At 36.2% G+C, this 27598-nt stretch overlaps 1 protein-coding gene across 2 annotated transcripts in view; it reads left to right on the top strand.

Moving 5' to 3' along the window:
• The window catches only part of LAMA2 (laminin subunit alpha 2), a 383623-nt gene that overhangs the window by 266385 nt on the left and 89640 nt on the right, over positions 1-27598 (top strand). For both annotated transcript variants that reach the window (XM_074896288.1, XM_074896289.1), the window contains 10 exons: positions 142-321; positions 1092-1280; positions 1372-1610; positions 6271-6388; positions 9728-9862; positions 10520-10644; positions 14120-14206; positions 15114-15307; positions 24212-24354; positions 24887-24985. In XM_074896288.1, the coding sequence (XP_074752389.1) occupies positions 142-321; positions 1092-1280; positions 1372-1610; positions 6271-6388; positions 9728-9862; positions 10520-10644; positions 14120-14206; positions 15114-15307; positions 24212-24354; positions 24887-24985 (1509 nt within the window). The remainder of the gene's footprint in view (positions 1-141; positions 322-1091; positions 1281-1371; positions 1611-6270; positions 6389-9727; positions 9863-10519; positions 10645-14119; positions 14207-15113; positions 15308-24211; positions 24355-24886; positions 24986-27598) is intronic.

Consider the following 27598-nt stretch of genomic DNA (forward strand, 5'->3'; position numbering starts at 1 on the left):
AGTAAGACTGGTTTGTGACAAATTGCTCATGATGTGAAATGGGATTACCTAGAAATAATTTTTTAAAGATTTAGAATTTAAAGACTAATGCTTTGTGGGGAAAAAATAGATTTTCTTCTCAATTTTTTTGAATATGCATAGGTGACCTTGAAGCCAGAACAAATTATTCTGCCACTGGTGGATGAAAAGCTTCAGCGCAGCACTCTTTCAGGGATTGCATTCCAACCTCCTGAAATAGTAGCAGATATAGAACAGGTGATACAGGATCTTCGTTCAGAACCTGTTTACTGGAGACTTCCAGAGCAGTTTGAGGGAAAAAAGGTAAACATAAAATTCCACTGAATACTCACATGGATTTATATAAGGGGTTTTTTCTGCTTATATTTGTATTTTGCAATGTATTTTCTTCCTTCCGGTACGCATGTCATCACACAGTGGAAGGTACATCAAAAGAAAAAAAATGCTATTCCATTATTAAAAATTATTTGCTCTCTTATAATGGAAATTTATATCTGTTACATAAACACCATTTTAAAATAGATATTTACAGACAGTAACATGTAATGTTTTTCCACAGGATAGATTCTCTCATAAAAGTGTTATTTGAAAAATTAAGGTGCATTAATTTAATATAACTCTCTGGTAACATTTTGTTTATTTCCATTTTAAATAAAAAATGCCTGATCTTACACAGGAGCAAATGATTGAAATAACCCTCCATTTGGAAATTGTTATGCACTTCTGTGACAATTTATTTTGTGCTTGTGATATTTCTTGGTTTGGCTCAGGAAAGTTTAGATGTTTCTTTCTCTAAACACAAACTTTGGGGACCACCAAGGCAGATATAAAGAAATGGATAACACTTTGGTTTTAGTGTAGTACAATAACAAATTCCTGATGGGTATTTCTGAACACAGCTCTTGTCCCATATAGTTCCACAAGTATGTATTGCTATTTTCTACCACACTGTACATATTGATTAGACTGCACACAGGTGCAGAGTATATCTAGTTCCTACATGTGCCCATAAATTTATTTTTAGCTAACTGAAAATGAGACTTCTTTTTGTACTTTGTGTTTCACTTTGTTAGCTGACTGCTTATGGAGGGAAACTGAAATATGCAATCTACTTTGAAGCACGAGAAGAGACAGGTTTTACTACTTACTACCCACAAGTCATCATAAGAGGTGGGCCTTCCACTCATACAAGAATTATTGTCCGACATATGGCTGCCCCTCTGATTGGGCAGCTGACAAGGCATGAGATAGAAATGACAGAGGTAACGTTTCCATCTACTTTTTTCCCATTATTTAAGTGCCTGGTTCTTTTTAATGCTGTTAATAATCTGGTTTTGTATTACTGCCTTTCAGCATGAATGGGAATATTATGGTGATGACCAAAGAGTCAGAAACACTGTGCCCTGGGGATATTATCATGATGACCCAGGTATCAACAGGACAGTGGCCCAGGCAGATTTCACCTGGAAACATTATGGAGATGACTCAAGACCAAGTAGAACTGTATCCCGGGAAGACTTCCTGAATGTGTTGTATGATATTCATTACATTCTTATTAAGGCTACTCATGGCAATATCATGAGGCAGAGCAGGTAACTGTTTCATGCAGTGGTCTGAAATAGTGCAGTAGTCACAGATAACCTGATAGAGCGCTCAGCTATTCTCAGCTGAATTTTTATTCATAACAGAAGCTATAAGCAGTTGCTAAGAAGAACAGAAGGAGTTAGCATTCAGCATAGCAGAAGATGCAGGAGAGGGAAATTTTATTTAACAGAAAATCTAAATCACACAAGGCAAATGAAATCTTTATTTTCGTGGTCCTAGAACAGAAAACACATGTAAGCACACAAATCCTGAAACAAACCCAAAGCATGTCTACTTTATGAAAACATGATGCTGTAATTAAATATAAATGTTAGCATATGAAGGAATTTTCTCTTGCAAGTGGGAAATGAGGGAAAAAGACAAAGATGAAAGAGTACTTCTTTAATGAAATGCTTCTTAATCTGATATATTAGGGGCAGATATATTCAACATTTTATTCATTAGTAAGTTAGATGATGAAATAAAGATAACAGTTACTAAATTTGAAGTGGGCCTCAGACAGCAAGATGAGAGAAATAATACAAAAATCTGCTGCAATCAAGGTCAGCTATAAGACTTCACACTTTGAAAGAAGTAGTCAATTGACAAGAAACAACTGCTTAGTTACCTATTCTTCAAAGGCAGGTCTCTTGTTTAGAACATATCACCAGGTGAACATGACTCAGTAATGACATTCTTGTTGAGAAATGCTAATCTAGATGCATGTATAGACAGATATAGACTGCAAAGTGCAAAAAAGATAATCTTTTACTTCCACCCAACACTAGTAAAGCCTAAGCATCAAGTTTTGGATACTGAAATTCAACAAAAAATTATTAAAGTGTTCAGAGGTTAACAGTGAACATCATCACGGGTTAGAAAACATGACCTGCAAGAGAAGATGTAAAGAACCAGATATATTTAGAAACTAGAAGTTGGCTTAAGAGGCATAAAATGTTGTTACAAAGAGAAAGAAAAGAATCGGTTCTCTGTTGCCACGGTGGGTAAATCAAAATTGAAATGAGTTTAAACTTCATCAGGAAAGATTCACGTTAGACATGAGAGAAAAATTCCTGGGGGTGAAGAAGTTCTGGAATAGATTACACAGACTATTCCTAAAAGTTTTTAATAATGAATTCATAATATTCTTTGCACCCAAGATTTAGCAACGACACAGGAATAATTGGAGATAAACTCCAAAGGTCTCCAGAGGTCCTTTTTATGATTCTGTCATAAAAGTGATAGGCTAAAATAATTTCTAGATTTCTAGGCTACAAATACATCTAGAAGAACATGACCTTTGGAGTCTGAAGGTGAATAGGAGTGGCAGAAACCATGCAACTTTGCAGCACTGTGTGACAGAAAACAGTCATTGTTGCTGCTATTGTCTCTATTTAAAGTATGTAATTTACCGAAAAGTATTCATCCAGCTTTCATTGGCTAGATGCTAAATATTAACAACAGATGCCATAAATGTTTTATATCGGTTTCATTTATTTTTACGTACTCCATTTAGGATATTGTATTACAAGCGCAGGGAGTTCCCATGGAAAGAGTTATGAAAGTAACTTCAGCACAACATGGAAAATCTGAGAAGCGGATCCACGTTTTGTCTGTTTCTCCCTTCCCCTCCCTTTATGCACTGCAGATCCTAGTTCAGCTAAAATTGAATACTGTCTCAGCACAGGCATCATAAACATAATTATGAAAACAAACCTCTGTTTTCATGATTTTATTCTGAGATGCATATGACCATTGTGATTGAACTAGACCTGCAATGTAGTACACTGCCATTTTATCAAGGCTTCCTGCTAATGAGTCATGTAACAGAAGAGAGGAGGACTTTTCAGTTTCAGGGCAAGTTTGCAAGGTGGCACTTAAAGAACTAAAATGGATTTTTACAGCATCACATTTCAGAATGTGACATTTTATATGACAGCAGGACTTAGCAAAGAGTTCATCTGGTCTTTCTGGTAACTCTCCATCTGAAGTCATAACCTTGTATATAATACGGTATTTGATTTTGCAGGTGGTTATGTTACAATAGATTTTTATGATCTGTCTAGTTACATAGGTAGCATTCATCACATGGCATCTGAGACTTTAAGTAGAAAACAAACAGCAGGAACACATTATTTTTTATTCAAGTTATCATCTTGAATGATGTCAGAGGAAGTTTTGCTTAAGACCACAAAATCCCCCAAAATGTTTTTAAAGGTTAGTGGAATATTAGCTTGCATAAGAATTTAAGGCTTTTATTAAAAATAGGCCGAGACCCTCTAAAGGACAATATTTATGCTCAAATTTAAACATATATTTGAATTAAGTGACTTATACTAAAGCATTTCTTTAAATAGAGTGTGCTGTGCTTTCTAAATAAGGGCCCTATTCTAGGGCCCTAGAAGTAAAGCTTCTCTTTCTACCTTACTGTGCATAGTAGAAAAGTATAAAGCAAAAGAAATTGTGGATGAGAGGAGGAAAGTATTATATATATGAAGTCTTTTTAAAGTTTTTAATAGTGCTTTAATTTCAATTGTAGAGTTTAAAAGCTGCAGCTAAGTGATAAACTACAGGAAAAGCATTTTAAAATAAAGTCAAAGCAGCAGCAGCAGTTGGAAACCTAAAAATAGCCTAGTTCTAGCCTTAGTGCTGTATTAGCTGTATAGTTTAGCAGGTATGCTAATGTTGTTTCTGCTTCAAAGCTGCAGCATTATTAGTGATTTAGAGATTTCTGCTCAGAATCCAAAGCCAAACATTTTTCTCCTATATTGTTCATTTTGTTGCTCTCATTTTCACATTCACTGCTCTAAATTGAAACATTTCTGTTAGTAGATTTTGTTTTGCTTTTCAGGCAACTGGGCTGTGATAATAAATTAGTTTGAATTGGAAGTATGCTTTCAATTTGATTGTGAATTATTTCAATATCCCTGACACTGATCAGGTAGCAGTTGTTGGACTGCTGCCTATTAGACATGTTCCAAGAATCAACCAAGCCTGACCTTCCTTAAGTAACATTTTCACACAAACAACAGGTCGCTTTGTGGTCCCAGAGTATATTATTATGTAAATACAGCTTTCTGACAGTAAATAGTTTTTCTGAAGCACACAGACTGTTGCCTCAACCTTGGAGATGATGGGGAGGCAGATTTCATTTTGTTTTTCTATTAAATGTACAGAGTAAGCTTACACTGACATATTAGATCTGAATGATTTTGCCCTTTTTACTTTCAGTCTTGTTTTCATTTGACTTTGTTTGCTTGGGGTATTTTGTTCAATTTCCCTGCTCAACTGAACCCCTTTATTCAGGTAGAAGAGAGCACAGGGTTTAAGTTAATAGATGATTTGGGGATTTTGTATTGAAACAAGAAATCAGGAGGTATGGGTCTGGTCACCTAAGCTCAATCACAAAACTCTTGTCTAGTTCAGCAGCGGGAATTTTCTTTTCCTACAGTTATCTTGACATTGGTGCCTGTATGCCAATGTGCAGAAGAACATCACTCAGTAATCAAGGTTTGGGAGTAGATGAATGCACTAGGAGCATGGGATGAGATGAACAGTTCTGTGAGCTCCTCTGCATTATCCCTATGCACAGACACTTAATGAAGAGACTGTGAGCATTATTGACATTTATTCAGCTAGTTACACATTCTTTGGCATTTTCTCTTAGGTTGGCATTACATCTGAAGTTTTAAATTTTACACTATTCTACTCTTTTCATTTCTTAAAGACAGTAAAGGGTTCCAGATCATAGCATTAATTTAAGCAAACTCACAAACCCCCAAGATAAAGAAGCAAGCTAAAAGAACAGCATTGCGGGACATTAGGATTAAGTGTATTTCATTAAATATTATGTTTGTTGTCTTTGTCCGTGATGTACTCAACCTTATTTGGCAGGTCAGCATGCATGCTGGAAAGACAGGGAGTGGTTGGGAGGCAAGGTTATTATTATTAATACAATCAAACAAATGGAAAGTTAAAATGTCAGAAGCTCTACCAGGAAACATATCCCTTTCTGATACTAGCAGATGCTTCTGGAGTAGGACTTGTTTGCTTTAAATTGTTTGTTTATGTTTGTAAATGATCCTAAGGGAAATAAAAAAAATAAAATTAAAAAAAAAAAAAGGGTATCTGGCTACAGATCTTAAAATTCCTGCTAAAAAAGCAAATGTCCAATGTCTTTGAAGTCCGCTCTACAGCTTGTTAAGTTGCTTTAGTTGCTGAGGATAGATTTGATTTTATTTTTTAAATAGTTGCCTTATTAAAAGCTCATTTAGTGAACAATTTATTGCTGTACCTCTGAGAGTCATGAATTGGAACTGCATGTAGTATGTGACTTCAATTTCTTAATGAGTCATTCCAAATGAAGAATCAGATACGACCTTTTGTTAATAGTTTGGCTGAAAAGAGATTAAAAAAAGAGATAGAATCAAGCAGTATAGAGAAGTTAGTTACACTATTGCCTAGAAATGGAAAATGAGACTAGAGGTGGCTGTAACTTTGTTGTTTCCTTAGGAAAGGCAAAAATAGTGCTGTTTGTCTCCTAGAGATTGAGAAGCCTACAGACAGACAAATAAGACCACTTTCTCCCTTGCCAGCTGACTGTGAACTAACCGGGTTTTAGTTAGTGCGTGACTAATCTCATTAGAGATGTTTGCTCCTTTTTTTCAGGATTTCTGAGATCTCAATGGAAGTTGCTGAAAGTGGTACTGTGTCTCGGATGAATCCTCAGGCTTACTTGATTGAGAAATGTGACTGCCCACTGGGTTATTCTGGTTTGTCTTGTGAGGTACAGTACTAACCTGGCTTCCAGTAAAAGCCTTTGTACCTTCTTCAGTCCATTCGTTAGTAAGGTGTGATAAATAATTAGTGTGAATTATTTTAACTGGCAACAACTCTCCCTTAATTACTTAGATTCTTTCTCAAGTATCTCTCTCAAAAAGGAATTTAAGCACCTTTTTTTGCTTTAGGCAAATATGCCACTTAAACCATTACAACGGCTCAAATACTTAGAATACAGAACAGTGAGCCTTACTGGGTCAGCATCTCTGAGGCTGAATTGTGTGGCTGATGCTGACTGATTAAGCCACAGTTATTTGTCTTGCAGTGCTGGTATAGGACTCACATAAGATCTTGCTCAGTCCATACACAAAAGCTTGTCTCCTATCAGATTTCAGTACCCCTTATATAAGTGATCCTGCTGCTTCTAAAGAGGAGTGGAAATTCTGGAACATGGTCCAAATAATGTATTTTGCTTTATTCTTAGAAGCAGTTGAATCACTGTGTGTTAACATAAAATAGATCTGATACTAATGGAAACTTTTGTCCTGAACTGCTGAAGTTTGGTAAATTTCTAACTCATTGAACACTGGGAGAAAAGTGTTGGTCAACTGAATGAGCTTGGTGTTCCTTGTACAGGAACAGTGGTTTTTTACTTTTGTAAATATTTTCATTCTGAAGACGCATGTTTCAAAAGTACCCAAGTTTTATAGAGAATCAGTTGACTTGTATGCTGTTGTAAAATGGATCTTACAATAGGTACCAAAGGAAGTGTTTAAGATGTAATACGTTGAATGCAGAATAGAAGTTAATATTTTTGTCTGTGCTCTTGATGAGTAGACTGGCAGACTTCCTTTGTACAAAACACTATGTTTTCATTTTTAGGCAGCACTAGCAATTCCAAATGCCTTCGTTGCAATTGCTAGGTGGAGGTAGCAGGGAACAACACCTACGAGTGTACTGCACATTCCTCAGAGATCCTGACTAAGTGGCATCTTATAAATGGTTCCCCCAAGCTAGCAGTGAGAGAAAATTTGGAGTGAGTAAATGAAGGGAAAGATGCCCTGTTATTTGCAATAACTCTGCTCCCTTCAGATATTATACAGGATTTTGTTACACGCAAATAAGGCAACAGGAACAGTGAGTTGGTAGGAAATGTGTGCAAGGAAGTGAATGAAGTGATTTTCTTTGCACACTATCTCGATAAGAGCCATCACCTGAATGTGTATAAATGCACATATGAGAAATTAATGGGCTCCAGCATTTGCTCAGAAGTACAGATTTTTTTTTAATTACTGTAACAAATGGTGTTTTCAAAGGAAAATATACGATAATGTAATTAGAATGTTATTTTAATTCACACCTACCGGAGGCTGGAATAAGTGTCTCAGTTGCAGCCTTCATACTTCATGGTTAATTGTGTGATCTTCACATGCTCATAACTTCTTTTATTTTTAGTGTGCTCAGTGAAGGTAATAGTGTGTTCCTTGAAGGTTTATTTAATTTTAGCAGGAGAAAAAAGCATCTGATATTCAGGCAATTTTTAAGCAAATGCTAACAGGGTACATGTATCTGTTTCATGATTTATCCTGTAGTTGCATTGTAAGGACTATGTGCACAGCAGTTTTTACTAGAAGTGACATTTATATCTTTTTTTTTTTTTTCTTTAAATCCAGTACCAGACTGAAAAAGCAGTGGTAAGAGTTTTCCTAATGGCTACTGCTGAAAAACTTCCAAACTAGTAATGAAAAATGTAGTCCGCTTCATCTTTTTTCTGTGTCCTGTTTTATCTCAGAAATGCTTAGATCAAAATAGGTGAGAAGGGTGTCAGTAGCATATCAGAAAAAAAAAGTTAGAGATTGGATTTTTTTGAGGATGTACCATATATTTATACTCCAATCCTAAAGTCACTCAGAACTTGTAAAACTGTGCTTTGTACATGCTTGGAAGGACTCTTGTGGGGATGAAGAGGGAGAAAAATATTAGGAAATTGTGGTAAGAAACAAAATTACTTTCATTTGAGATTATTTATCTAAATTGGAATTCTTCACAAACCATGTAAAAGCTGATAGACTGTTTCTATGCTTGAGGGATCTTAATGTAGTCTAAGTCAAAATAAAAGGGGAAAAGCAGAAGTGAGTTAGATTACTTTCTTTGTGATTCTAAAGAAAATAATTGTGTTTATGCTTTTTCCATAACTTAGTCTCCTGGAGGTTTTGGCAATGCTTATAGAACTGTCAAGAGTGGTGTCGTATGAATAGAATCTAGCATGTCAGCTAGTGCTTGACTGAAGAATCCTGCTTCTGATCATGAAAAGTTACTTACTCTAGATTCTCTTTTGTTTTATTTTACATTAATTTTATTGCTGTGTGAAAAGTGTACTACTCCCGTTCTTTCCAAAAAGCAGAAATTGTGGTCAACAGTAGGAAATGACCTCAGCAGACAGCTTTCATAGGCTCCTAGCACCACTAGGTGGTGGGTTTTATACACGGGATGAGTGACTTGTCTGAATTCACTTACCCCTAATGGTCTGAACTATCAAAATGGTCCTGTTTGTATTTTTACACTGCCATAGCTGTCTGCTTTCTGGGACCTGTGTAGACACTTCCATACATTTGCATAATAAGCCTGAAATAAGGATCAAGTGCTTGATTTTGCATGTGTCAGCTTTGCTAGTAATTTTTGGGTTGCTCTCAGAATTTTGGTGCCAAGCTGGAGTAGAGGAGACTGTGGTAGATAAACATGATTTGGAGCTGATAGTCTCAAGACATGGAAGACCTTTAATATTTTGAATTCTGTATTTTTACGGTCTTTAATTAAATGGCTATAAATAATTCAGCCCTACAGCCATTTTTTTTTTTTTTTACTATTACCGTTTGGCTTTTGTTTGTTATCTGTCAGGCAGTATGTAAGCAGATATTAGCTTGTCAAAACCTGAAAAGCTCACCAAGGGCAAAGGAAACAGAATCATCATGCTTGCTCTCCACAGTCTATGCAAAAAATGTATTTTGAAAACAAACCTTATTCTTAAGAAATGAAAGGAATGATGCTTGATGCACAATGAGAACAGTGAGGTGTTCTGCATCTGAATGAAAGGTCTCTCAAGATGTAATATGAAAAGCCTGATGCCAGTGGAGAGTGCTCCAGGGATTTTTCAGCAGTGTTTCCAATTAGGGCTGGCTTTTGTTATCTGTAAAGTACTGTATATTGTTTGTAACACAGCTGGAAGCCTGTCAGGTTCTTTTCACAACTTGTAAAAACTGGTGATTGTAAAGATGAGCTTGCAATGCTTCCCATACCCAGTCCACTCTGTAATGATCTGTTTTCTTCTGCATCTTTTTTATTGCAGTCATGCTCTCCAGGATTTTATAGGCTTCCCTCTCTACCTGCGGGAAGGACACCTGCTCAGTCCTTAGGTGCCTGTGTTGTATGTCAATGTCATGGACACAGTACTGTGTGTGACTCTGAAACATCCATTTGTCAGGTATTATGTTTCTGAACTTATGCACTAGGTTAATCTTAATGTAAAATTCACAAGCTGTGTGACAGATCTAAAAAAATAGAGAACAATATTTTAATCCAATTTTGCTTAAATAGCTTTTGTCAAAGTTCAGCTGGGGTTGTAAAAGCAACCCTTTAAAGTTTTATATTCTTATTTTCTAGAATTCAGAATATGGAGTGTTTTTTTTTCCCCCTCCAAATTGCTATTTGTGTAAAAAGAAAAACTAGATACCTTCAAACTAAAGAGGCAATAATGTACTGTGTGTTGTACAATAAACAGAACAGTACTTTTATAGGTAATAATACATGTGACCTGATACAGTAATACTGAATTTTAATTTATTATCTCTCCTGCTTCAACAGCTGGAACAAAGGAGTGAAAGACAGATGAATGGGATAAGAAATTCCATAGGATACATCTGGCTAGCTACAGGCCTCTATTCTTTCTCCTTGCAAACCCATATATAACTCAGCAGGCATTTGATAGATGCTTAAAGCAAGCAGTCCCTCTGCGAATCATATCAGGGAGAAAGAAATTATGCATTGAAATAAGTTTGAATCCCTGAGGCTGGGAACAAAATGTTGTCTGCTTTCTTGTAATTATCAAATACAGCTCTCATTCTGTCTCCTTCCTCTGCAGAATTGTCAGCACAATACTGCTGGTCACCACTGTGAGAGATGTGCGCTGGGATTTTATGGCATTGTCCAAGGCTCTCCGGGTGACTGTCAGCCTTGTGCTTGTCCCCTACCTATTTCTAGTAACAAGTAAGTAACCAAACTCATGATGCAGAATTACCTTTCCAGGAAGCAGGAACTTTGTTTTGGGCTCACTGTGTCCTTTTTCAAATGGCTACAGGAGGATGCATCATGTAAGCCATACTAAAAAGTTTCGTATCTGTTTTTGCTAATTGATCTTCCTTTAAAAGTTGAAAATTACTCCCTTGCTAATTTGTGATGAATAAATTAATAAGTGCTAGAAAATGCAATACTCAACAGATAATGAATGTGCGTTATAAAGGTATTCTCACAAATGAAGCTAGTGCAGAACTCAAGTACAATATAGCCACAAGGGAGCTGTAAAAAGTCTTATGCTCATATATTATGTTGGTATAAATGTGTTACAGTGCCTTTCTTGCTCCACTGTGGAATTTATTGATTCCTTATTTAATGTTACATGAGTTTTAGGCAATTTGTGAAAGATAGAATAATTTAAAAGCAATATAGTTATTGCAGCATAAATTTTATTGGTTGCTTTATGCTAATGAGCCTTGCCATGATGTCTCCGCATGTGTTCCCAACAGATGATACTTTAACACTTGAGATTTGTTTGTTGTTTTGCTGAGAAGCTCTTAATGATATTTGGCACCATACCGTAGTACTGCTCTGAAAGGATTTGTGTTTCACAATTGTTCTCTTGAAAGGTTAGAAGAGTTCCTTAAAACCCTTTTTGTGTGATTTGTCTGACCTTTAGGACCTTTTAGTAAGTATTTCAGCCAGTATATCTGAGAGTTTTGGGGTTTGGTTTTGTTGTTGTTTTTTTTTTTTCTTCTTTATTTTCTAATTTTGGGGTGTTCTGAAGTTTATTTTGAAGGAGGGAATCACTTTTTCAAACATCAGTAGCTAAACACATCCTGATCTTTCATCCACAACAAGTGTTTTTAAGACTTCCAGACCTCATAAATACATAACTGAGAACAGCCAAAGCAATTATAAAAGGGGCTTAAAGAAATACCCTTTATCTTACAAAGTTATAATGTGGTCTTAGCTGCAAGGTTTTCTGAGTTGCACCCTTTTTCATGAATGTTTTCTGTTATGACTTGATTATGTGTGCTACTTACTATTATCAAGAAAGGACATTCAGGCTGCAAAGAACAAGACTGGCCAGGCTTCTCAGCTTTGCACATGAGCAAACACAGTGGAAAAAACTTTTTCTGTTAATAACTGGCAGGAGGAAGTGCTGAAAATATCATTTGATGATTTATTTTTTTTTTCTGGGGCTTAAAAACATTTGGTTCCCCAGAAATACAGGTGTTAGATCGGAAAATGAGTAGGACTCTTCACCTGGTTGGTTATGGCACCCTGCTACAAGAATTTAGATGTAGTCTCCACACTGTGGTCTAGAAGTCACTTCAGTACCTTATCTAAAAACCAATGTAAAACACAGGGAGTGTCACTGGAGTGCTCTACAGTTGAGAAATGTGTGGAGTTCAGGTAGTATGTGTGTCTTGGGTCCACACTCAAATTGCTGAGCTGCCTGGGGAAAGTGGAGCAAGCAAAGAGCCACGTGGCCTGCATGGTTGCGATGATGTCAGGATGTTGTGGCATGCTTACATAAAAGTGATCATGAGGCTTTTTTGTTCGGATAAACATAGATGAGAAGTGAATAGCACCTAGTCTCAAATTAGTAAATACACTTAATCATGAAATAGTAATATGACATCTTAGTAGCAGTCGAGAGAGGAGTGAGACCTGAGCACGTCCAGAAACAGAACTGCTTGGGTTTTATAGAGCTTAACTCAGATTGTCTCTAGATGTCATGGATGGGATTTCTACTTCTGTTAGCTGCAGCCATCAAGAATCTTGGTACCTGTATAGTAAATGCAGAGACAGACAACTATGCATCTCACCCATGTTAAAATGGAAGAAAACCGCTATTGGAGAGAGGGTGAGGGAGGAGATGTTTCCGATGTGTGTGTATATGCATGTCTGTGCATCTCCGTTTTCCACTGCTAATAGAGGATGCATGAATAGCTGTTTTAGACTACATGCCTAACTTTTAGATGGATAGGCCTGGGTGTCAGAGATCCAATCCACTCCATAAAGCTACAGAATTAGGTGGAAAATGAGGCTATCGCACTTTGGATTTGTGTGTGTGGTGCAGCTCAGTGAAGCTCTTCAGGATACTATTAAGTAAAAAAAATCTACCTGCAGTAGTTATGTAGTAGTATGGTAGAGTAATCATAATCTGCATGAAATGCTGATGGCTAATGAGCTATCTCATTAGCTTAATATGTCATGACTGATATGGTAATATCTGTGAATTAGTATAGTGCAATTATTTTTATTTATGAAATTTTACAAAAGTCCACTGAAGTTTTAAATACTGTTTTTATACTCCTGTACAATCAGCAGTCAGCTTCAAACACAATGAGCTAGGAAAAAATAAAGAACAGCGCGAATGAGTTGTTCCTGGGGGTGTGGATCTATTTTTATAGAGCTGAAAATGTGTTGGATAATGAGTTTGTGAGTAATAGATCAATTTGTTTACCTTTTTTTGCAAAGTTGTAATTTTATATATTCATTCAAGCGCTATTGATTTAATGCATTATAAGCAAGTTAGAGTAGGAAGCTGATTGTACTGTACCAAGAAGGTGCTCTGGGCTCACTGCTAGCCACCTCTGTGCTTTTCTGGTTCTTCCACAAAGAGCTGAAAGAATGTTACAGTATTCCACCATTTTAATATTTAATTGTGGGTTTTTTCCCCTATCTGCTGTTTCTGTTTGTTTTAACTGTCTGTGCAGACACTTAAGGCACTAATATTCCAGCAACATGCTACTTTGCACAGTTCCCATAGGTACACACTGCAGTCACTAGTTATTCATCTGTTACATCTTAGTAAAATAATCTAGTGTCTTCTATGATTAAAATATGATCCTTCCCTGACATGAAGAGGGTAGCTTTTAGGTTTTTTGTCTCTGTAGGACAGTCTTTTCTCTTTAGTACACCCTTGAGAAGATCATCTGACGCTGCCTTTTTGGAAGATTCCCCGTGGCTATGACTGTGGGTTTTTTCTCCCTCTTTATGTGTCTGTGTCCTGGCATATCTTCTTTTATTCAAACTAAAATTAAATCAGACTGGAAAGGCTAGATGTATGTTAGCTCAGTTTCTTAATCTTTTGTTTCACATCCTTTCCATTATTACCTTTTCTGGATCACTGTGAGTAACAGCACCATTCAGTCACACAAGCCTAAAGCATGGGTGTCCTTAACTCCATCCCCTCTGATACGACCCTCATTGATGATACCTTTCCAGCATTTGTCTAAATTGTGCCAGCATCACAGCAAGGCATTCACAAAATACTTAACAGAAAGGAGGGATCTCCCACAGGTACTCATAACAAATATGAAAATGCTGCCATTTACATTAAGAGTGGAGTTTACCATGGGCCCTTCTGCATAGCTGACTAGACTGAAATGATGCAATAGACTGAAAAGAAGTTTTTTATTTGCTTTTGGTTTAGTTTCAGCCCTTCTTGTGTTGCGGAAGGACCTAGTGATTACCGGTGTACTGCATGCCCACCTGGATATGAAGGCCAATACTGTGAAAGGTAGGATGAATGGAAAAAGAAGAAAGAGGAGAACGAAAGGCAGGCAAGACATGAATGAGAGCAATATCCCTCAATACTATAAACGTATATTTACTAATGTTTAAATACATGCCTTTGAATAAGTTCTTTCCTCTTTATATGTTGTTAAAACTCAGCCATAATAGGAAATTTTTATATATGCTCCCTGTAAATTGATAACCAGTGTTATTTATATCACAGATATTGAACTAGTATTACTTTCTTATTTGTGAGGTCTTTTTTCCCCCCTTGGCCTCAGAATTTAAACTGAAAAATATGAAATTTGTCTAAAATTAGATACCATTTTTATAGTGTGCCTTGATGTCACTCATACCCTTTGTTCTAGTGACTATTGTGTCTTCATGGGCACTGACTGTGAAAAACACTTACATATAAACATATTAGTGACCAAATTGAAAATTAATAACCTAAACAGCAGCTGCTGTCTGATCCATAGAATGCTGTGGGATTAAGATGATCAAAATTAACAAGCGTCTACTATAAGATTTCACTTCTAACACAAAACACGAGTGGCTAGTGGGGAAAAAGAAAAGGTCTATAGACCAAACATTGCTAATGTAGAAACTTTCCTGTTGTAGTATAACAGAAGTTTAACTGGAAACTCTTAGGGATGTGGAACCACTTTTGCATACTTCTTCTATCCAGACTGTTCCATGTCCTGGTTAAGAGTTATTATCAGTTTGTTGGACAGTTTATGACATTTTTGCCCTCTACAAAATGCATACTGAGTCATAAGGCACCAAAGATTTTCTTAATGGTTCATGAATTAATGTTCATACACATTTTGTTTACAAGCTTGCCAAGTGTTCATTGTAGTACACTATGTGTCTCAGTTGGCCAAACCTGGTTTTGTGTTTGCAATATCTAGATGTTCTTCTGGCTACGTGGGAAACCCACAAACTCCAGGAGGCTCTTGCCAGGAATGTGAGTGTGATCAATACGGTTCCCTGCCTGTCCCCTGTGATCCTGTCACTGGACAGTGCACTTGCAAGCCTGGATTCACAGGGTGGAAGTGTGCTGGCTGTGAACATCGGCACGCACGTGATGGCATGAAATGCATTTGTACGTATACTAATGCAATTTTGGAGACTTTTTGATTGTGTTTGTCGTATTTCAGAAATTCAACCCTGCTTGTGCATCAGTCAGTTCTGTGGGTTTCTTTGAAAATAGTTACCAGGATTTTTACTACTTTGGCATTCTAGTCCTTTTTTTTCCACGAGCCTTGAGATGTTAGGAAAACTCTCAATATTTTTAATATGCTCACTGAAAATTAACAATAAGGCTTTGAAGGAATTATTTTTGTGGGTTTTTGAAGTCTGTAGTTTTTCTAAATGTCACTGCTGTTGTGACAATATTTGCTCTTAGTGAACTTTTTAGTGTTGTCCTAAATGTTTAACCAACATTTGCAATGTTCTATGCCATGGGTCAGATAGATAGAAAGTTTTTACCAAGGTTTGCTTTGTCATGTTGGTTCAGCAACCACCCATTGGAATTTAAAAGACATAAGGAACGGCAGTACAATATATCCAGAAACAAAGAACTTCCTTTGTTTAAAATAGAAAACTAATAGCCTAAAACACCAAGTTACATTTTATAGTACTGGTATCTTTTCTCTACCTTCAGTTTTGATATGTACTAAGTGTCCTGTCTTTTATTATTATTTGGAATTTTTTCCATGAAATTGGATAGTGTTTGTTCTGAGCCCACAATCTGATTTCCTGTGGTATTGTATGCTTATGTTGTATCAAAAAAATGCAGGTAGCAAAACCTTTCTAGAACACTTAATGCCTTATTTCAGTCAGGATTTACATTTGTCTTCTCCGTCTCCCCCAGCTGGGTAGGAATTAATTTTATTGTGATCTCTTTGGTGTTTTCCCCCTCTCGAGGCCATCATTGTTCATTTTAAAGTACAATACAGATACAGATCCAGTAAGCCTACAGTATATAATATTTCTTAATCTGTGCATCTTTGAATATATTGGCAAGGCACAATGAACTGGTTTTGATGCTTTACCTGATTTTTATCTGTTATAGGACTTTAACTGGAGCTTTTTCATTTGGTTTGTTTTTGGTTTTTTTTTCCTATGTGATGGACATATAGCATCAAAGCAAGTAGACACCAAAAAAAGAGCCCTTTTTTTTCCCCCCCACAGAATGCATTCAGTCTTTACCGTAATACCCAGAGGTGTACAGCTCTCTAATATTAAAATCAACTGGTACAGCTCAAAAAAATTGCAAATATTTTAGAAGCAAATTGGAAAAATAAAGAAACTGAAGAAGTGCTAAAAATGGCTGAAGGCATCATATCAGTCAAGAATGAAATGTGTGGCTTCTTTGAGTGGTTAAAGCAGAAGACATTGGACACATAGGGTTGGGGACTACACAGTGCAGAACATTGTTTCTCTCAGCTTAAGGGTTGTGATCAGCTCTCAGAGAGTGATCAGGACCTAGCAGAACTAAGCTTCTAAATGTGACTATTGGGTTCAGTGCTTTTGCATTTGTCCTGATTCCCAGGTACAACTCTTCTTTGAAAATGAATAGAGAGATTACTGGCAATATAGACATAAATACTTCTATTTTTATATTAATAATAATATGGCATTGGTTCATTGATGACAAGCTTAGTGTACTTAAGGGAAATAAAATTCTAATGCCCTGCAGTGTGATGTAGTTTAGGACTTAATTCTGAACTATCATCTATCTTAAGCTCTGTTTTAAACTACAGCAAAATGAACGCAAATAGAGTAAGTAGCTACTTTGCTGAAATAACTACTCTTTGGATTCCATTTTGTGGCTAACATGTCAAGGAGAATTGTAATCACCTGTTGGGTCCATAAACGTTACAGCTACAAAATTTTAAAATAGGGACTGTGCTTTCCAGAGTGTCATCTAAATAAAAATTACTTAATTTTTTTACATCCTGAATACCTGTTACATTATCTACAGTACTGGCCAATGTTTTCAATCTCAGTCACTGCTTAGTGTGGTTTTTTACTGGTCATTTACCTTATCAGTATTCTGAAAAGTCTTTTGAATATCCAGGATGGCAGAGCTTCTTTGTACAAAACAGCTTCAGCGCAAGTTATCATTTGTAATGGGTTTCCAATTTGTTAATCAGAATATTTCATTGTGTGAATAATAAGGCTAAAAATCCTCACTATGAATGGGAAAAGCTGTGCGCAAGCAAGGCAGATTTTCCACCTTTTTGCTTTGAAAGATGTGGTTCACTATAATCTCTGATTTAACTGCAGTATATTCATGTCCGGGTGTTGAAATGTACCTATACTACCTGTACCAGCATTTTTACTTTAACTAGATTATCAATTTTCACCGTAAAAACAGTCCTTTGCATGTGCGTATGGACATTTTATATCATTGCTAGAAGTGAGGAATTGAATGAGAAGATTTCTTTTCCTTTAGTCATAAAAATAGGAACCACCTATTGGAACAGATGGGAGGTACTTTATATCTCCCCTATTACAGGAACTAGTCTGTTACTGTTGTCACCCCATCAATAATATCCATGTCATAAATTGTAAAAACTGCAGTTAAATTTTTCAGTGGACATTTTATGCCTATTTTCTCTAACTATATGATATTCCCCTTTGTTTAAAGGTTCCTCAACCTCCATATTACTCCAAAACCACTTTTGCTGATGCAGGGCAATACCCCTGACATGGTAGAAAGCCATCCTGATCAAGAAACCATTTACCTTTGTAGACTGTTGTGGACACAGGGGCTGTGACAGAGAAAGGGAGTGTGGCAAGCATAGACTTGGTGGGAATTTGCCTGTGGTTAACGTTGCCTAGTGTGTCACAGGCTTTATTCAGAGTACAGCTGTTTTCTGATAGGTTTTCATTGCTGCAGCCCCTAATGTGCTTTAATAGTCATTGTGTTGTCAAAGAACCATTAGAAACACCTTTTGGGGAAACCCTGAATCTTTCTTTCCTTACTCCCAGAACATTTATCTGTTCCAATCTGAGTTTAATACAGCTGAGAATTTGATCCTGTATACAATATATTTTTACTTTTGTCTATCAACCACTTCCAAAAATCTCAGTAAATTCCCTTCTGACTAGCTTCATTTGTAGCAAAACCTTAATGGTAATAAAAATAGTGATTAAATAGTCTTAATATACAGAAAAATAATGCCACGTGCAGAATCCTGTTTGCATTCAATATTTCAAATGAGCTGTATGCATGTATCTCCTCCTGCTCATTTGCAGAGTTCCATTTCAAACACTGCAATTGCACTGTACCTGTGAGAAATGTGAAGAACCCCTGGTTAGGTGGTAAAATGGTCTAGCTTAAAGAAAATACATGCAAGTACAATCATCCATGTTTGAAAAAATGTAAGTAGTATAAAACGTACTGTGATTAAGCAGTCCAATGTTAGTATGTTACAGTTAATATTTAGGAAAGTGAAAACTGATTTTGAATATTTAGCAAAGAATAACCATCTGAATAATAAATTTTTGGCAAATTCTATAACAGGTCACCACACAGTATGACATGAAAGCTAAGTAATACATATTTAAATCCAATTAGAGAAGTATTTTAGCCACAATATCATATTATCGTTTAAATATAACATATGTAGTTTAATATATCCCTTATCATAAGTATTCTAAAGATTTTAGAGTGAAAATTTGCTGTGAAAGGACAGAAGAAAACCCCAGATGAGCACATGTGTTCATTAAAGTGATCTATTTCTGATATAGCTGAAATTCTGTTTTACCAGGTTCTGACTGGTTTTTTTCATAACATATCATTTTTCAGTTGCTTAGTGCATGCCACTGTTCAGTGCTGTATTATAACAGGTATATTTTAGAAAACTACAGGTAAAATGACAAGAAAAAATATTTTTAAAAGCCACTGTACAAAGGGGAAGAATTTGTTTACTGCTAAATAACAATGGAAAGATAATTACAGGCAAATGACACAGACAAAATTCACTTCCCAATATATTCTTAGAACAGAACAGTATTGTTTTCTCTAGGATGCCATTAGGGAATGGAAAATGATATCCAAAAAGCAGATTTTTTTTTTTTATTTTTTTTTTAGTAGTAGTACAAAAAATTGTATCTAAAAAGTAGAATTTTTGTATAATACAAGAGTCTGAGTGGTCTACTGCACGTCATAAAAATATAAAATTTTTTACATTAGTACAGTTAATAACTGGATTATTTCCCCACCTAAAGTGACCATCTAGATTGTCATGTACAGATACTCAAATTACTCTGCTGGTGAAGGCTTCCTTATAATTTTTGGTCTCACTTTCCCTTCTCTTTTGAAACAGTGAGTAGACAATAAGAAAATCAGTGATGATTGCAAAGTAATTTTAATAATGTTACCAACATCCTTGTATACTGTCAAATATGACAATGGTTCTTCAAAATCTTCTCTAATGTTTAGAGACATTTATAGTTTTTACTACAAATGAATTGTCCTTTAAATGATTGATGCCCCCTTATGCATCACTCGTTTATACCATAATAAATAAATTTCAATGTTTATTTTGCTGAAAGTTGTCAACTGGCAGTTGCTGACTGACCTATAAACACTACAGTATGGAAGATGTATGTTTTCTGTTTTCTTAGTTAAACCTCACCATTCCAATCCAGAACACAGCTGAGTTGCATGATGAACAGAGGCAGCCTTTCCTCAGTTCATCTGTACCCAGCATGCTCAGGCAAACTGAGATTATTAATCTTGATTAATTTTAAACTTGACTGATATTTTACACATACATGCAAGAAATATGTAAACAAGCCAAAGCATGTATTGCTCTCTCCTCATCCTTCCCAAGGAACTTCGACCTTAGCAAGCTGAAGGAGAAAGGAGCTACAAGGGGTTCTGTTATACTTTGTGATATTCCACTTCAGCTGTGGAGTGTGTAGTGCATAAAATGAAGAACCTTAGCTTGCAGAGTTGTTAGAACAGCAGCTGTGCTTGCTACTGAACAACGTTTAGGGAAAAAAATGATCCTAGTGAGAACTTCAAGGGTTTATTGTTAAACATATGGCAAGTCAGAACTCGCCTTCTGAATGATTTCAGGGCAGCAGTCATAACTACAACGAGGACTTCAGAAAAATTTGGCTTCAACATTTTGAGGTCCGTTGCAACACAAACTGCAAAACCTTTCCTCAGATGTGTGCTGCTGTCACAAATGTTTCTTGGGATCAAGCAAAAGCCTAAATGTAATGCAGCTGATATGGTCCTGCTGTATGGTATTAACAGGGAACAGGAAGAAATCATGACATAGAGAGAGCAAACAGATGTTTCGTTGTTAGGAATTTTTGTTTAACTCAATCTTGGGGGAAAAAAAAGGGTCCTTCAGCCATGCTACAGTCATCAAGCTTACATCTTTATGAATGTAAATATTCAATATTGGTAGAAGGAGAAAATTATATAATCAGATTCCTTTAACACCAGGTCTTGGACACTTAAATATTGTACTCTAAGTAGACTGGTGCTTGCAATGAGAGGGAGTTTTTTCCAGCTGCCACTTGTTCTGCACCCAGATCTAGCATGCTCCTAGCCTTTGGTCTTGGCAGAATCAAGGTTTTCCTTCTAAAATAGGGAGTAGCTCCATGATCTCTGCCCTTCCAAATTAAGATACGCAGAGATGCTGTCTCTGTCAGAGGCAGATCTTGAAGAATCTGTGAAAAGTAATCATCTCCTAGCTCCTACACAGTCCTTAATTCATCAGGAGCTGGGAGCTTCTTATCACAAGCCTTCACAGAGCAAGCTGACAAGAAAGATACTTTGTGTAACACTAGATTCTGAAGCCTTGGACTAGCCTCTGCTATGTTCTGAGTTTAACAGAAATTGTGAGCCCTTGTGGCACATTTGTTAAGAATCAAACTTACCTCTGTGCTGGACAACTGCTTCTCTGTCTGCATGAGCTTAATAAGGGACAGTCACCCCTACCTGGCACAGAAGCTGATAAACTATCAGTTGTTCTCCCTTCTTTTGATGCATGAGCCCCTGTTGAGTTTAGACCCACACTTCAATGTCTTTGGCTCAACTGAAGCACCGTATGAACCTAACAAGTACTGGCCTATATCAGAACCAGCAAATGAGACTTTCAAAATAACAAAAATCAGAAATAAACCTGAGTCAGTACTTTAGACTCTGATTTAGATCTGAATTTTTCCAGATTTTGGAGGCATATTGATCATGCAGACTCCCTGAAATCAGCACCAATGGCAAGGAAGCTGAAGTTTTCAGCTCTCTACAGGGGTTTTGGAGCACAGTGGACAGCTTGTTTATTATTTGGTGCGAGAGCAGTGCCAAAATGGGAAAAATGGGGTAGCAGCCAACAAATTAATAAACCTAACAATAGTTCAACACTTCATTGTGAAGCAACAGGAAACTAATACTGAAGAGTTACTTGCTGTCATAGGATACCACCTCCTATCAGACATTGCATGGTTGCCCCTAGGCCAAAAATTACCTAATCATAACACAGTCTTCTGAGTCTTAACAGCAATGAATGTATAAAAGCAAAATCGTGTTAAATAATCACTCAATTATAGGAACACATTGGCTCAGACATGTGATTCCTTTTTTTGTACATTATCTTCTCTTTTTATAATGGAATAAGTGGCTAGATGTCCACAAATTTATAATGTCCTTCATTACTTAAGCAATTATTAAAAAAAAAAATTTCTTTGGCATGCATACTTTGGAGATGCTTCTCACAAGAGGTAAGTTAAAATCCTTACAGGACTTACTGTGCATGGGAAAGTGTGGTGAAAATGGAAAATGCAATAATTTGTATTAATTGCTGGCTGGGCTATTGTAATATTGACTACATGATTTGCCTCTTACATGCTTGCACTGCTGTAATGATCTGAATTTTTAGTGCTGCGTTTGTTAATATTAGATACAAATTTATCCTGACAGTTTTATAGATAGACACAGAAGTATTTAGTCTAGCAAAATATAATCATGCTCTTGAAATATTTCCCATAGCTATAGTAGATTTCAGACTTTGCATTGGAGTAGTCCTGTCTCATCTGCTCAACTGTGGTCCTCAGCTGATGTCATTCCTCTTTTCAACTCATGCAAGATGTGTGTATTTATGCTGAATGTTCACTTGTCAATTGTTTACTCATTGAGAATACTTCATCTCTTTATCAGCTGTTGATTTTTTTTCTCATTGGTGTGAAATGAGTTTGTCTTTAACATATAGCAAATTTTTAGCATTTTATTACCAACCACTCTGACAATTATGAGGGTGAATAGATTTAGCTTGTTTCATCAGGGAAATAATGTATCAGAAAAAAACAACCAACAACCAACAGAAAACAACTCTTTTCAGGTCTGAGATCACTTATTTGCATCCTGCAAAATAATTATCAGGTCTATTTGCCTTCTTGACCAGGTACAGAACAGGTGTTCATTATATAAAATATTCAGTTGGCTGTAAAAGTTGTTTTTCCTTTAATTCTCTCAGACCTTTAAAAGCAAGCACACAGATGACAAGAGCTGGGATGTTAATAAGCTCTTTTTTTTTTTTTTTAATTTAACATGGAAACATAAGCCATAGTGTATCATGCCCACAGTTACCAATTGCAGAGAAGTTCCGGTGCAGGTTCAGCTTATGTAACAAAATATTGTGAAATAGGAGGAAGAAGTCTGCAAGTGGAAGCAATGAAAATGCAAAAGGAAGTCTTAAAATAACAGTATCTAACTTTCTGCACCCACTTCTTACTGCACTAATCCATCACCTATGTTGTCTCCTTTTCAATCATCACATGAGTTTCATGGTGTATTAAACTAGTATTCATTATTCTTCATTTCTTTGTATTTGACTCAACTCCTTGCTATATTGAACAGCCAACCTACAGAATAAGAACAACTTTTGGATAACACTGAAAGCTTTAAAGAACGAGAAAAATTTAATCTACATGAAGAATAGATTTCAGGGAAAAAAATTTAATTCTCTGTTGAAAATTACTTCTCTTTTTCTGCAGAAACATACACGTTTAGTGCGGGTTTTTTTAGCCATTGAGCTGCCTAGGAGTGTTGCTGAAATAAATAATTACATACTTCTAAAACTTTAGGTACAACCCTCCATATCTCTTAACATCACCAGTGAATTCCTTGTTTCACAGTTTGCTCCATCTCCTGAGTTTGTTTGCTGGTTCTGTGTAGTATTTTCATCCAGGGAAAGAGAATGGCATTCCTACAACTCAGTTCTAAATGATGAAGAATTTTCCTGTCTGCAGTATAAATGATACAAGATTTTAAGGTTATAAGAATTTCTTGTTGTAATCAGTAGAAAGCAAGGGGGGGAAAAATGCAAATTCATTTCAGTATATGCAGCACAGACCAGTACTTTTCACGAGAAAGAGTATTTTCAAGAAAGGAGGCATACATGAAAAGCTGAAAAGCTGGTTAGTGAAAGGAGGTAGAGAAAAGCATTTCTTAAAAGAAAACGATCAGTAATTTTAAATGGACTCTTTCTACTGTCTGTATTACAAGTTTAGCTTGCTTGGCCATGCTGTTATATAGCAATAAAGTATGTAAATTGTAAGATTTCTTTAGTTTTTTCTTATGATCAAATTCACAACCATACTATACTTCTTAAACTGCTCCTTAGATTTTTCAAATTACCTGTCCACTTTTCTCAAACTTCATCCAAGTTGATTGTCTAATTTAGGATTTCATATTGGCTAGTCCATAATGGACAATGTTAATTATTTCCTATTTTTGTGAGGTAATCTTACCATTTTTGCTCTTCATGTTTTATATTAAACTGTACCATTACAAAGCCTTTCCTGTTCCCTAGTTGTTGTTTCCATGTTTTTTCTCACACTATTCTTTTTTGGGGTAAATTATCTGAAATTAGTGCTACCTCTCACAGAATTGTAAGTGTGCCATAAAATTTCTAACTGAAATATATTTCTTAAACACTTAGCAGGAAAAAATAAGCTTTGCTGTTCTTACTCCCAGCTTGTGATGATGAATGCACAGGACTCCTTCTCAGTGACCTGGATCAGCTAAACCAGATGATTCTGAGTGTTAACCTTAGTGGTCCACTGCCTGCTCCTTATAAAATGTTGACTGGTTTTGAGAACATGACGCAGGAATTAAAGGTATGTTCACAGTGTTCACATACATAAATAACAGGGCCTCAGTACAGCTATACTTGAATCTGTTCAAACATGCTGCCATGAGTAGGTTCAGGGAAGAAGAAAAATTCAAGATTTAATTACTTCAAACTTGCTTTGGTCGATAAATAATCATTACAATTATTTATTTTGACTTGTTTTAATAAATAAATCTTGCAGCAGTAATTTATGTACACATATGCAAGGAACTACACTGCAAGAACAGAAGTCATGTCGCGTACAATGAAATGGTGTTCATGGTGGTGGTCCATAAAGCAGTTATGTATTTTCTATATTGTATGTTCCCTACCATACTTACAGGTTATCTACTAAACTATGTGAAACTGTCAAGATCCCTGAGAAAAGTATGTTGGATGGATGTGACACAGGAGTCAATAGCAAAACAGAGTTCCTTACCCTAATGAAAAGGAAAATTTTGATGCTTCTCTACGATATTTGGGAGCACTGAGATCCATTAAATACAGACTTTCACTGTCCCTCCTCTCTTCCTCAACAGCATTTGCTTTCACCTCAGCGAGCACCAGAGAGACTTCTTCAGCTAGCACAAGAAAATCTGGATACCCTTGTGACAGAAATGGATGAACTACTGACAAGAGTAAGTCTATGATCACATTGAGGTCTATGGGTTTGGTTAAGGATGCATAAAGACAGAAATCTTCTGAATATCAACTAAATATAAATGAATAGATGATTTATAAGGTGCTTCTCAGTCTCAGTGTTTGAAATGGCAGCAAGTCCTCTGACAACCTTTTTTTGTGGACCAATATATTGAGATGCATTTTCTGCAAAACTTTACAATGATGCAAGAAAATTTTATAAAGCTCATGCAGAGCATCCAAGAATGAGCCAATATGGAAAAGCTGACACTAAAGGAAAGAAGGTTCTTGATAGAGCATTTATGGACTTTCTCATAGCTTCAGCTACAGGTTATGTTACAAACCTAATGGCAACAAAACCATGGGATTACCACAGTTTCTCACATCTGGTGCTTTTCTTTGACTGGCTGAGGCTTTCAGAAACTGAACTGCCTGGTTTCCTTCATTTTATTCTGAACATCAGCACTGTCTCTGGTAAGGCTATCTGCTTTCTGCATCAACAACATCTTCTCATCCCTTTGTTGATGCTTTCTGCATCAACAACATCATTGCCTTTGAAATCTCTGGAGTCTGACTGTCTCAAGATAGTTCTCAGCCTTTTTCTCTGTGGGATCGCCTGTTGCAGTACAGGTAGCCTGACTTCACTCAGTTACTTAATGGCCAACCATCTCAAGCACATTATAGGAAAAGTTTTGCGGTTTTGCAGTTTCCTTTTCCATTTTGGGTTATCTGTTGTGTTGGCTTGTTTCTCCAGGAGCTGTAGAGCAAATGGTAGCCTAGCCCGATTCACTTATTTTTAAGAAATTTTATAGCAAGGCAATGGAAGTCTTGGTTTAACAAATAACAATTTCTCATTAAGAGTCAATGAAGGAAGTAATTGAAATGGGGACAATATTTAAAGGGAGAATTCAAATATATGCACAAGGTCTGTGAGTTTAGTTAAATATATGTGTTCTATATTTCATTTATGAGGGTAGTGACAGTCTTCTGGATTTCAATCGATGTGCTATTTACTCTTTTTATTAGGAAAGTTTTATTTCAATATAGACCTTATTTTGGTCAGTAAAAGACATTGTTTAAGAAAATAATATAAATTCTGCCACCTAGTGGAGAAAAAAATAGGACACTGGACCAGCCACAATAAAATTACAGCTGTTCAAAATACATTAATATGAAGAACTAGCAAAAATCTTACTCGTGAGTTGTGCTACCCTGCATTGAAATAGCCAAATAAGGAAAACATGGATTACTGTACTGATGAATTTACACCTGAGAAAATTTACGCAAGCCCCATAAGGTTTTAGCATCCTGTCTTAAAATCATTCATGGCTTACAGAACTAAAATTCTCAGAGAAACTGGTTTGTTTGTGTGGATTATATTAAATTTTAAAAATATTAAATCATGGGTAGTGCACAGGAAAAGCATCTGTAGTGTGTTTGTGTATACGTGTATGTGTTTGTCTATATACCCCCCCACCCCCCCCCACCCTCCCCCGCATACACAGGTATTTATCTATATGTACTGTCATTGTGAGTGTAAAGAAAGCTTGTTTTTCCACTTCTGTTCGATTTTTTTTTTTTTCCCCCAGAAATAACTTGGCAGTTTTAATTCTAGGTGGATTTTTAACTCATGACAGCCTGGCAAGAAGGGAGGATTATATTTCTTGTATTAAGATTTCTGAACCTTAGACTAAGACAATTTTTTTTCCTTTGCATAGTTGATTTTTTTCTAATTGCTCCTACCACCACCAAAAATTAAATACATTTTAATACTCCATGGAGGTGACCTAGAATAATGTTGTAATTCTGACTTTCTGTAGACTAGTCTTGGAAGGAAAAATATTGAAGGTGTAATCTTAGTTTTCCTTTCTGCAATTTCCCATTGCAGCAGTAAGTAGCCTTATGATTTCCAGTTATCCTTACAGAGAGTTGTTAACTGGATTGCAGTTGGTTTTGTTAATTTGGGGACTGGCAACTGGTGGCAAGCCCTATCCTTCTCTTTCTGTGTTTGTAAATAGGATTAATGTCCCAAAAAGAAGAGTTGAGTCCTGATGTAGTGTGTTCAAGTCTCATTCGCAAATTAAGATATAGCTGATACCTACATAATGGCTAACACTTGGAGCACATTGTACAACTATAGATAGCAAAGTTTTTCCCGGCATCTGATTTGCAGGCTCACTAAATTTTCCAAGTGAAATAAGTCGTGATGAAGAAAAAGGTTGATGAGGACCAGTGAGGAGTTTGTTTCCATGAAAAAAATTCTATCCATTCTAAGATAAAATGTAGAAGACAATGGTATTTAGTCTTTACAAAACCTTTGGGGTTTTTGCTTCCTTGTGGTCTCTTTTCAACCACTGATCTCTTACATCAGTGCAGCACTTTTTTTTTTTTTTCATCATATTCTTTCCTTCATTCAGTTTTGCCGTACAGAAGATCCTCACATCTTCCTCACACTAATTACATTCTTATATGTTTGCATGCCCATTCCCACATCTACCACCAGAGGCAGACCTCAGACTCTTCCTTTCAGCACACTGCTTTTAATCAAAACCCCCTCTTCCCTTCCAATTAGGTACCTTCAGAGCCTTCAGGAAAGACAGGGATCAGAATCA

This window comes from Athene noctua, chromosome 1, assembly GCF_965140245.1.
Source record: "Athene noctua chromosome 1, bAthNoc1.hap1.1, whole genome shotgun sequence".
Taxonomy (NCBI): domain Eukaryota; kingdom Metazoa; phylum Chordata; class Aves; order Strigiformes; family Strigidae; genus Athene; species Athene noctua.